This window comes from Danio aesculapii, chromosome 8, assembly GCF_903798145.1.
Source record: "Danio aesculapii chromosome 8, fDanAes4.1, whole genome shotgun sequence".
Classification (NCBI taxonomy): domain Eukaryota; kingdom Metazoa; phylum Chordata; class Actinopteri; order Cypriniformes; family Danionidae; genus Danio; species Danio aesculapii.
In genome coordinates this window covers 11,379,807-11,392,039 of record NC_079442.1, presented here as the reverse complement: position 1 = coordinate 11,392,039, position 12,233 = coordinate 11,379,807, and the positions used below count along the sequence as shown (strand labels likewise).

At 38.3% G+C, this 12,233-nt stretch overlaps 1 protein-coding gene across 1 annotated transcript in view; it reads left to right on the top strand.

Annotated features, from left to right (window-relative positions):
* Positions 1 to 12,233, top strand: part of rsph14 (radial spoke head 14 homolog) — a 40,536-nt gene that overhangs the window by 10,591 nt on the left and 17,712 nt on the right. Inside the window, exon 6 of the mRNA XM_056464328.1 lies at positions 2,065 to 2,201. Within this exon, the coding sequence (XP_056320303.1) occupies positions 2,065 to 2,201 (137 nt within the window). The remainder of the gene's footprint in view (positions 1 to 2,064; positions 2,202 to 12,233) is intronic.

Here is a 12,233-nt window from a genome sequence, read left to right as displayed (position 1 = left end):
TACTTAGCCATACTTATTTTGATCACATTTTATTTTAATATACAATTCATGCTAGGGCTGCGTGATATTGGGAACATTTTATATTTAAATATTCTGTTTTTCTGCAATATATATTGCAATATGACTACAATGTGACCAAATCGCTTCACACAAAATTCACCCGAAGGACAATAGTTGCACCCTCAATGTGTTGAGCCTTCATGAAAATAAGAAATTAGAAAATTATTTATTTTGTCTGTTTTTTTCCCCCAAAAAACTAAAATTAAACTTTAAGTATTAAGAATTTATCATTTATTTCTGCTGTTAAAATGGTGCCCAGTTTATTTTGACCCATAGGTCAACAGGAGGGTTAAAGCTATAAATGTTTTAATTTATATTGCCCAAATGCTATAAATTTAACAAATAAAAAAAGTGCTATAAAAATAACAAACTTTTAACTAAATAAAATGCTCACAGTCACAGGCCTTAAATAGATGGAAATTATAAACTTTCACTCTATTGTAATTCAACTTTTGCAGTGAAGCTGCTCATAATCCAGATTCCACATTGCAGATTCTGCAAAGTGACTATTGTAGATGTGCACATTGCAATATCGATACTAAAACGATATATTGTACAGCCTTAAATCACAAACCATTTACTAAGATTTTAGCTCTAATATACTTCGAAATATTTGCCTATTAATAGTTAATAACGTAGTGGTTGGGTTTAGGTATCAGGTAGAATTAAGGATGTAAAAAAAGATCAAACTATATATCTTAATAATAGGCAGTTAATATGGCAGCAGTAAATGGAGTGAATTGTTACTTAAACTAAATTGTTACTCTTTTTTTCTGATTTAAATTTTTATACAGGGCTCCAATTTGCACCCGATATTTAATCCTATACATTTGAGAGCATTTTGTGTGAATAAAATTGTTCTAAAATTGTTGCCATGCGACCTGTTTTTGTCACAATCGGTTAATTATGTGTTAACAAACTCATTAATTACGTGTTAAACATCATTTGGGAAATATTTAAAAAAGGAAAAAAATTCAAAGGGTGGCTAATAATTCTGACTTCAACTGTATATACTGATGGATGATGGTTTTATCCAGGTTTTCAATGATATGTTATTGGTCTTATGGATTATTCTATTATGGATTATATTTATAATGTTAAGTTGCTGCTTTTCTTTACTAAAGGAAACCTACCACTGCTTTGAAACACATTGAACATCTGCACCACCTTAAACACACAGACATCAAGAATCAGAGTCTTAATCCCAATAATGATAACATATTTCTTGCTGCAGTGCATGCTGGCAGCCATGGATGAGTTTTGAATGATTCTCCCAGCATGCACTGCAGCATGAAATGTGTCACGATTGATAAGACTCATATTCTGATTCTTAATGTCTGTATCTCTTAATTGGCCCTGATGGGGTGAAAATGTTCATGTATATTTGTTTTGATTGTATATAAGTCCTTAATAAAGCATAGTTAAATTAAGTGTCTACTTTATTACTTATACCATATAATCAACTTAATTAGAAATTAATTTCATTCATTCATTTTCTTTTCGGCTTAGTCCCTTTATTAATCAGTGGTCGCCACAGCACAATACATTAAATAACATTCAGTCACAATTCACTCTCGATTAACTATCGATTAAGTGCTGTGATCTCATGTGATCTCCTCAGACAGTGCATGATCAGTACTCCTTGTGCCTGAACTGTCAAACACACACAAAACGTTCGTTGTGTAGACTGCAACCAACAAACTACTACAACAAACTACTGCTGGTACTGTCCGCTCTGTGTGTGTGTGGAGATGCTGCTTGAGTCCCGCCTACAGGAGACCAGACATGATGACAGTGGCAGTGTGATTGACTAATACACTTATGACTTTTTTTTTGTAAAATTAATATGATCATTATTTTATAAATAAAAATACTGCTGCACCAAAAATTATCAAGCTCATTTGTTTAAATATCACACAGTAATAGTATGTTGGCTTTTTCAAGCCAACATAATAATAAATGAAGTAATTCCAATTTCTGACATTCTCTTCTGTTCTCTTTTAGTGTTCCAACAGTTGGGAAGATAAAGGTGTGTGAGGAGAATCTTTTACCCATATTGGTAAAACTATTGTCAGATGATGACCAAGGAGTTGTCGCAAATGCTGCAGGGACCATTATGAACACAGCTATTATCACAAAGGGTCAGAACAACATCACCTTTCATTATTATTATTTGTTGTTGTCTTTACAACTAAAAAACAAATGAATAACTTCTGTTATAGTACAACATGAAGGCATTATATGGGTAGCTCACCAAAACAGAAAGAAAAAACATTCTCTCTTTATTTAATGCTTGCAAATATGTATGGCTTTAAATTATATTGATCTAAATATTTTCATACAATATTTACATTTTTATTATGACAAGCGGAAGTTATATATGTTTGGAGTGGCACAAGATAAATAATAGATTACATAGTTTCCACTGTCGTGCCTAAAGTGAACGTGCCAGTGCAAGTAGTTGTTTTTCACCTGATTTGGCAGACATTTTTCAGCTCATCTCATGGGCCAATTTGGGCCAACTTATACCAGCTGGACCTTTGGGGCGGGGTGAAAGCAAAGTTTCACGAGTTTCACGAGTCAGATAAAGAGTGTCTGCTGCATGCACAAAAAAAGGAAAAAAAGCGTATAGCTATTGGCCAGATAAAGAGACAGTTGCATAAATCACCTTAGGGGTCTTTTTACTTAAAATTGCCCTTATGTTTAAATTTAAGTTGCATAAAATAATCATTGAAATGTTTATTAAGGGTCTATTAAAAGCAAAAGGTCATAGAACATTTAAAATTTCACTTAAATGTCTAAATTTGCTTCAGGTAGGCCTAAACCCTTAATTTAATATTTTTCCAGAAGTAATAATATTACTTCTAGCCCAAGTATTTTTAGTATAAGTGATATTTCTGTGCTGCGTCCTCCTTGAAGATGTTTCAATACTACACAATAATTTTTATAAACTTCAGTTAGAGTCTGCAGGCCCTATAACCTATTAAAGATACATCAGCCAGTAGGTTTCAGTTGTCGAGAGTTTTGTTATGTTTAAAAGTCGTGTTTGAGTATGAACGTACGTGTCTAGATACATACATGTCTTTGAGAGACCAGGAAAAAAGAGCTTACATCCCAGCTATGTCTATAGATGCGGCTTATAGTTTTTATTTATTTAATTTTTTTTTTTTTTTTGAGAAAATACAAAATCTGAATACAACTGAATGACAATAAAACATTACAAATTATGAATCAACTGTTGTAGGCTCAACACACTAGTGTCAAATTTAGCAAGCAGTAGCCAAATGTCTCTGGAAAAGAATTTAAAAGCAGTGCTGATGTGAATGCATCATTTGCATCTGAATGTTCTGATTGGTCAGAGTAGATGTGACATGTCAGCACGTTCTAAATGTGTACATGCTCATTCTAGCAATTTTCCTTCTGCTTTCATGCAGGGCAGCATTTTGGGAAATTACTGGTAATGTTACAATTTCTCTTTCCAGAAAAAATGGCAAAACAAATTTACCAAAAAGGGACTAAAAATCACAAGACTTTTAAGAACTGGATCTTGTCACTTGTGTGTACACATCTTTGACTCGATGCAAGGGGTTACTACCACTAGTGATGGACACCTGGGAAAACAAAGGTCCATTGTATAATGGGCCAGGTGAATGAGGGGAGAGAAGAACAATAAATATTAATACATTTTATGCTTTTAGTTTATTCAGAATATATTTAGTTATCACACAAAATAATATAATAAATAAAATAAAATATGCAGTGGTTGGACAATAAAACTGACACCGGCCAATTTCATGGCTAAATTTGACCAGCCTGGTGGCCAAAATTTATTGATTGTACATTCCACCGATAAGAGCAGAGTAAAGCACCGCTTTGCTTAAAATATTGCAATGCACACAACTTTATGGCTAATATATCAGAATTTAACCACAGCTGCCCAACTAACTGCAAAAATAAATGTGTACCACAACTCTCTTGTTTCCACCAAAACTGTTTTTCCGGAGTTTGCCAATATATATGGCTGCTATAGCCAAACCTTTGGTCACTCGTGCCAATGGCAAACATCAATTTTAATGTTGCCGTGGCAAAAATCTTCAGCTGGGGACATTGTGAAACATGTTTTTCTCTAATGAGTCCACCTTTGTGCTTCCCACATCTGGGAGAGTTATAGTGTGGAAAAGCCCCAAAGAAGCATACCACCCAGACTGCTGCATGGCCAGAGTGAAGCATGGGGCTGGACCAGTGATGGTTTGGGCTGCAATATCATGGCATTCCCTAGACCCAATACCTGTGCTAGATTGGTGTGTCACTGCCAAGGACTACCAAACCGTTCTGGAAGACCATGTCCACCTAATGGTTCAAGCATTATATCCTGAAGGCGGTGCAGTGTGGTGACAGAGTGGTTTGAGGAATATGAAAGTGATCTCCCATGGCCGGCACAATCACCAGATCTAAATATATTTGAGCCACTGTGGGGTGTTTTGGTGGAGCGAGTCAGGAAAAATTTCCTCCACCAGCATCACATAGTGACTGGCCACTATTCTGCAAGAAAAATGAATCAAACTGTAATATGTGTTCAATTCAAGTTGCTTTGTATAGCATGTTTTACCATAATTATTGTTTCAAAGTAGCTTTATAAAATGTGCACATTAGTTGCATAAAATAAAATAAAAAATCTAAGTTAAAGTTACAATCAAATATAAGGTATTAAATATAAACATAGTTAACCTACAATTTTATAGCATATAGGTGATGTCTATGTGTACATGTTTAATGAAGTGTATTTGTGTTATCTCGTGGCAATTTTAAAATTCCATCACTGAATAAGAGACAAACATGTCCAAATGTATTTTCAAGATGATTATATTCTCTTGCAAGAGGGTCAGATAGTCATACAGAAACACATGTCACTGCAGAGTGTGTCAAGGAAAGGAGTGCTTTCTCCTGCTTATATCAGTTATTCAATGTTGCATTACAGACCTGCTCTACTTTTCCACACAAGAAAAAGAAATTAACAAAAATATGTCATATATCTCATGCTATGTCCCAGAAAACTTCTTTAAATAGACAAAACATCTTTAGATAAAGACACAATGTTTGATAAGCATTTAAGTTTGGTAAAAATAGATTTTTCCTTCACAATTTCCAACCTTTTTTTGGTCATTGATAATAATTTAGAATTAAAAGTTAATTTCAAAAACAAAACTTCAATAATCACACAAGTCCTAGCTACTAATTATTTAACAGTGTTCATGATTTTGCCAAGCTGGGTTTGACGAATAATCACTGTCATTGCGTCCCTGATCATAGAATCACAATCAAAAAAACAAACAAACAAACAAACAATTCAAATCACAATCAAAATATCGAAGCAAATCAGATCATGTTGAACAGCAATTAGAATCAATAAAAATAAATAAAATAAAAATCTTAATACAAGCCATCAAATATTACAATATCACTAATATTGTTTACCTACCATAATTAAATTTCACAAAATTGAAAAAATAAAGAAATAAACAAAACAAAATACAATCATTTATCATGTTTTATTTGCCTCAGCCTCTGCGTCCTTCACACCTTCATCTGCTCCTGCATTCCCTGTTCATAAAAAATCTTTTGTTATTCGTGTGCGCTGCACAATCATAAATGGAAAAATTCCATCCAGAGGGGCTGACTGAAAAGGAATATGTTATTTAAACATGTAAAATCTTTTTTTTTTGTTTCCACCCACTTTCAAAATTATGTTAAACAAAAGCAAAAAATTCCCACTTTTTAGGAGTTTAACACAATCTTCGTCTAATTCGACAAAGATCAAACATAAATACAAACCAAACTCAAACATAATTTAACAGAAATAAGGCAGCAATCATTATTTCCAATTAAACATACAATATTTCCCAAATTCTACTGTACCAAAATTCTCAACTCCATAGTCCATGTAATTAAACATAACTTCATAAACCTCAAAAATCAAATGAACTTGTTATTTTCTTGTCATATTAATTAGATATGCAGCCATGTAACTACCTTATCAAATTCTTTAAAAAATATTTCACATTTGTCAATTGGCAGTATGCTTGTTCAAAATTGTTACAAATTAAAGAATACAAAAATTTCACAATTATTTTAGCCTACCAATAATAATGCTCAGATCTAAACAACCAAATTTTAATTAAAAGACAGGCTAGTAATTAGATAGCATAACTGTTTCACTAGAGTCAAATACCTTTAAAGAGAGCTTTAAACCGAGCTGTTTAGAGCATTTGCTCTCTTTTGTTTCAATGTTTTAACCAAGACTTATGTTACCTAATCACTTATTTTTACACAATATTAATTTTGACGTCACCTTTCTTTCTGCCTCTTACAGTACACCCAACAATGTACTGTCCCCTCACAGTTCACTTGTGTTCTACACAACACCCTTACTTTTTTACTGTACTTGATACACTCACTGTTTCCTGCTTTAGAAAATCAGTATCAATCATTAATTTCCCTATATCTTGCATGCATTTCTGGCCATATAACTTTTCTCATTAAACATAACACATATTTAGTGTGCTTGCTCTGAGATTTCCCCTTTTTGGAGTTTTTTTGGTACTCCTAATAATTGGGTGGACATCTTCTGCATATCCGTTTTTTTCACAGGGTTTCACCCTGTTTTGTCATTACCCTTTGGCCTTGTGCAAACCCCTTTGCTGTCAGAATTTTTATGATTTTAGTTTAACATGTTAAACTAAAAGACGGGGGAAGCGCGGCGGGCTAAGAGCTAAGCTAAAGCTAACACCACACCGGCTCTCTTTACCCAGCATCTTTCTCGCCAATGTACGGTCACTGGTGAACAAAATGGATGAGATTCGACTGCGCATCAACCACAGCAAAAGATTATGGAACGGTAATGTCATGATTTTCACAGAAACATGGCTAAACAGCGGGATACCAGACAACGCTATATCGCTAACGGAGCATCAAACATTCCGAGCAGACAGAACGGCGGATGACTCCGGTAAGACCAGAGGCGGAGGATTATGCATTTATATTAACAAAGCTTGGTGCACAAACTCTGTCGTCGTTGGGAGACATTGCTCTGTTAACCTGGAATTTCTAATGGTTAAATGTAGACCGTTTTATCTGCCACGGGAGTTCACCTCCACCATAATAACTGCCGCTTATATCCCTCCCGACGCTGATGCCAAGCTCGCTATGAACGAACTTCATGCAGCCATCAGCAAACAACAGACTGCTCACCCGGAGGCTGCTTTTATTGTTGCGGGGGATTTTAATCACTCAAACTTAAAGACAGTGCTCCCCAAATTCCATCAAAACATTTTCTGCCACACAAGGGGAAACAAAACTTTAGACCAAGTTTACACAAACATGGCTGAAGCATATGCTGTGACCCCCCTCCCCCACTTGGGTCAATCAGACCACCTTTGTCTGTTTCTCACCCCAAGTACTCACCCATCGTCAACCGTGTGAAGCCATCAGTAAGGACCATCAAAGTGTGGCCAGCGGGGGTGGACTCCACACTCCAGGACAGGTTTGAACACACAGACTGGAGTATGTTTGCTTCCCAGGCCACATGTGGCTCTCACACAGACATTGACAGTTACACTTCCTCTGTTCTGGAATATATCAACACCACCATAGACAGTGTTACAACCCAGAAACAGATCACCACATACCCAAATCAAAAGCCATGGATGAACAAGGAGGTGCGCCTCCTGCTGAAGGCACGCAACACTGCCTTCAGATCAGGGGATGCACAGGCCTACAGCACTTCCAGGGCTAATCTGAAGAGGGGCATCAAAAAGGCCAAGCACTGCTACAAGCTAAAGCTAGAGGAACACTTTTCCAACTCTGATCCTCGGCGCATGTGGCAGGGCATCCAGGCCATCAGCAACTACAAACCCAGCCAGTCCACCCCCACAGCCACAAATGTCTCCTTCCTGAACGAGCTAAATGACTTTTATGCCCGCTTTGAAAGAGACAATACAGAACCCTACACCAGGAACACTACCTCAACCGACCAATCACCTATCACACTCACCTCCTCAGAAGTCTACACCGCACTGAGTCGGATCAATGTGCGTAAGGCTGCTGGACCAGACGGTATTCCTGGGCGCGTCCTCAAAGCATGTGCAGAACAGCTCGCTGGGGTATTCACAGACATTTTCAACCTGTCGCTTAACCTAGCGACTGTGCCAACATGCTTTAAAACCACCTCTATTGTGCCAGTGCCCAAACACTCCAGCCCAACATGCCTGAATGACTACCGCCCTGTAGCACTCACACCCATCATCATGAAGTGCTTCGAGCGGTTGGTCCTGGCACATCTGAAAGACTCTCTGCCATCCACACTAGACCCACATCAGTTTGCCTACCGTGGCAACAGGAGCACAGAAGATGCCGTCTCCATAGCACTGCACTCTGTCCTCACACACCTGGACAATAAAAACACTTATGCACGAATGCTGTTTGTTGACTTCAGCTCAGCATTCAACACTGTCATACCCTCTAAGTTACTGATCAAACTCAGAGACCTGGATATCAACGCGTCTCTCTGCAACTGGGTTATGGACTTTCTGACTAACAGACCTCAGAATGTTAGATCAGGCCACATATGCTCCACCACCGTCACACTCAACACTGGTGTACCACAAGGCTGCGTGCTGAGCCCCTTCCTCTACTCCCTTTTTACCATCGACTGTAGGCCTGTGAACAGATCCAACACCATCATCAAATTTGCAGATGACACCACAGTGATTGGTCTAATCAGCAATAATGATGAGACTGCCTACAGGGAGGAGATACAGCATCTAGCCACTTGGTGCACCGACAATAATCTGCTCCTTAACACCAGCAAGACCAAGGAGCTCATTGTGGACTTCAGGAAGGGACGAACAGGCTCGCATGATCCCATCCACATTAATGGGATGGCCGTTGAGCCTGTCTCATCCTTCAAGTTCCTGGGTACCCACATCTCTAAGGACCTTTCCTGGACCACCAACACCTCCAGCCTGGTCAAGAAGGCTCACCAGCGCCTATTCTTCTTGAGGCAACTTAAGAAGAACCAGCTTTCTTCAGCCGCCTTGGTGAACTTCTACCGATGCACAATAGAAAGCATCCTGACCAACTGCGTCACAGTCTGGTATGGAAGCTGCTCTGTTGCTGAGCGTAAGGCACTGCAGCGGGTGGTGAAAACTGCCCAACGCATCACAGGAACTACATTGCCAGCCATTGAGGACATCCAGAAGAAACACTGTCTGCGCCGAGCACGCAGTATTCTTAAGGACACCTCTCACCCTGCTCAAAGACTGTTTTCTCTCCTGCCTTCCGGCAGGCGCTTCAGGCTCCCCCGGACAAAAACCAGCAGACTGAGGAACAGCTTTTTCCCCAGAGCTGTCTTCCTTTTGAACTCTGCCCCTCACTGACTCTTTTGCCCCTCCAATACACCCCCCACACTCCTCTAACTTATACTCCTCACAATCACTGCACTATTTAACATTTACACATTTAAAGTTTGCACATATTCATTGCACTGATTCACTTATCTGAACTGGACATACCCACTGCACATGGACATTTGTAATTATGTTTATCTATCTGCACACTTCTGCTATTAATAGCATCCTGTACATATATTCATTTATTGTAAATCTGTTCATAGCTAATACAACCTGTATATAATGTTGATAGTACATCCATCTGTAAATATTACCATAGTTTTCTATAACTGCACTTTATAACTTATACCTGTATCCTGCACTTGCTGCTATTGCACTGCTGGTTAGACCGAAACTGCATTTCGTTGCCTTGTACTTGTACATGTGTAATGACAATAAAGTTGAATCTAATCTAATCTAAAAATGTTATGATTTTGTTTCACCACTAGATGTCCTCATCTCTCACTATCTTTTCTTTTGAACTCGGTAATCTACGGGATTGTTTCCACCTGTGTCCTGTAATGTTGGGTGTATTTAAGTTGACTGATTTTACTTGTTTCTTTGTTTGGTTATTTTTGATCCTATCCCTTGTCTTTTGTAAGTCTGCTCTGCTTTTCTATTTTATCTTTTTGAAATTTTTGATGGTTAATAGAGGCGTGAACCTATACTGGTCTCACGGTTCGGTTACGATTATCATGCCATCAATTTGGTTCAATTCGATATTTCGGTGCATCACGGTGCATTGACGATGCTTTCCATACACAGTGTTGTATTTTGGGGGGTGGCTATAACAAGCTGTCTGTATAAACACACACACACACAACCACACTGTCTCTCATTCACACACATACACAAACATAGACAGCACCAAACAAACACGCACACACGCGCACTCACACACACGCCATGCGCGCTTGCTTGCTTGCTGGCTCGCTCGGGAGCGATATTGTGAGACCGCCCATTCCTGTTAAAATTACACCAGAGTTACCGACCACTGCCGCGCTTTATTCGGAAATTTATTCTCGCGCCACATGAAATCTGGTCGGGTCCCGCAACAGTGCACAGGTACAGCCGCGGGAATACAGCCGAGAGGAAAAGAGAGGGGGGGAAGAATCACGCCTGCAGCCAAGAGGAAAAGTCATGCCAGCAGGTGAAATGGGCCACAGTGGGAGAGAGAGAGAAATGGAATACTTTCATTCCCTCAATCGGAGAGAGTTTCTGCTGTAAGTCCCAGTGAAAGACTTTCCAGAAAACACACACACAGTGAAATTTTTAAGTAGTTGGTGCCTGTAGTGTTGTAAATACCCACGCTCACCCCCCTCGCGATAGAGCGCATATGAGATAAATGACGTAAGTACATAATAAACGGTTATGATTATTACTGAACCGATACCAAATTGTCTGTGTCTGCATCTCGGTGCACCGAAGAAACAATTAATTTTGACACCCCTAATGGTTAACAACTTGCCTATATATAATGATATGTATATATTTTTTTTGAGAGTTTATTCTACTTGTGTTTGTGACAGAGATATTTTGTAGTGGTAGGCAAAGTGAGGCTTCATGAAACACTGAAACAGTCGAAGCAAATGTGTCGAAGCTTCGAAATGTTTCTACTGTGACGCCTAATGGTCATTTTTATGTGTTACACTGGAACAGCTTAGCTAAGAAAAAGTTGAGCAAATTGAGGTATTAAACCCCACTTTGTAGAGTAGAACCTTTAAGTGATTTAGTGGAGAGTTAAGAGTTCCTGGCTAGCATGCAGGGATAGTGGGTTTGGATCCAGGCTGATACAGCTATGAATTTTAAGTTTTAAACGCTCTGTTCTTGTATTGTTTTGTTTTAACATCCGAATGAACAGTTTGTGAATAAATATGTCTTGTTTTGGTCATAAAACGGGGTTGTTGCCAGATCAGACGTGGCCAGAAGTTATCAAGAATTATTTATAGCATTCATAAAATTTCCCATTTATTGTATTTTATTAACGTCTACCTAAACCCAACCATCACAGTACTGTAAAAATATAAATTATTGTTATACAGTGTTACAAAAATTATGCTAAATTGATGGCATATCCACAGCTGTATCCTACAAGACTACGCCATAAAACAGTTACATTATTAAAATACATAAAATCACGATTTCGGAGTATTTGTACAAGATGGGATTCGAATCTAAAAGCCATTTGAAGCGCAGTAACAACATGCACAAGCATGGACTACTAGACTATATAAGACAAAAGTTATTTTTCTGAAGTGTCAGTCAATGCAGATTCGCCAGGTCTCAAAACGCTTCTGAAATGGTTGATGCTTTGAATCATTTTAGTCACGTGACCATGTGTTTCGAAATACTTTAGTCACGTGACCTGGGGGTTTTGGATCATGCATCGGTGCAGTGTTTTGAAACACTTGCGCTTCAGGATCTTGACACTGTGTCAAAATGTCAGTTTTACATCAGCCATCCCTAATATTTTGCCTGATGGCCTTTTTGTTAATCCATTAACCCAAGTTTTATGTTATCTTTCTTTTTGTGATCAAGCCTGGATTTCTATTTTTTTGTGAGGAAGTCTTTTTTCCACCATGCAAGCAGTGTCTAGCTGTTGGCTTCATTAACTTCCTGTGGCTCATTGGTTAAACTCTCAGACTCTGACACTGGAGACCCTGGTTCTACTTTGGCTCCTGACATATTTCATGCAAGCAGGCACTCATCATCTGCTTTGTGAGCCTG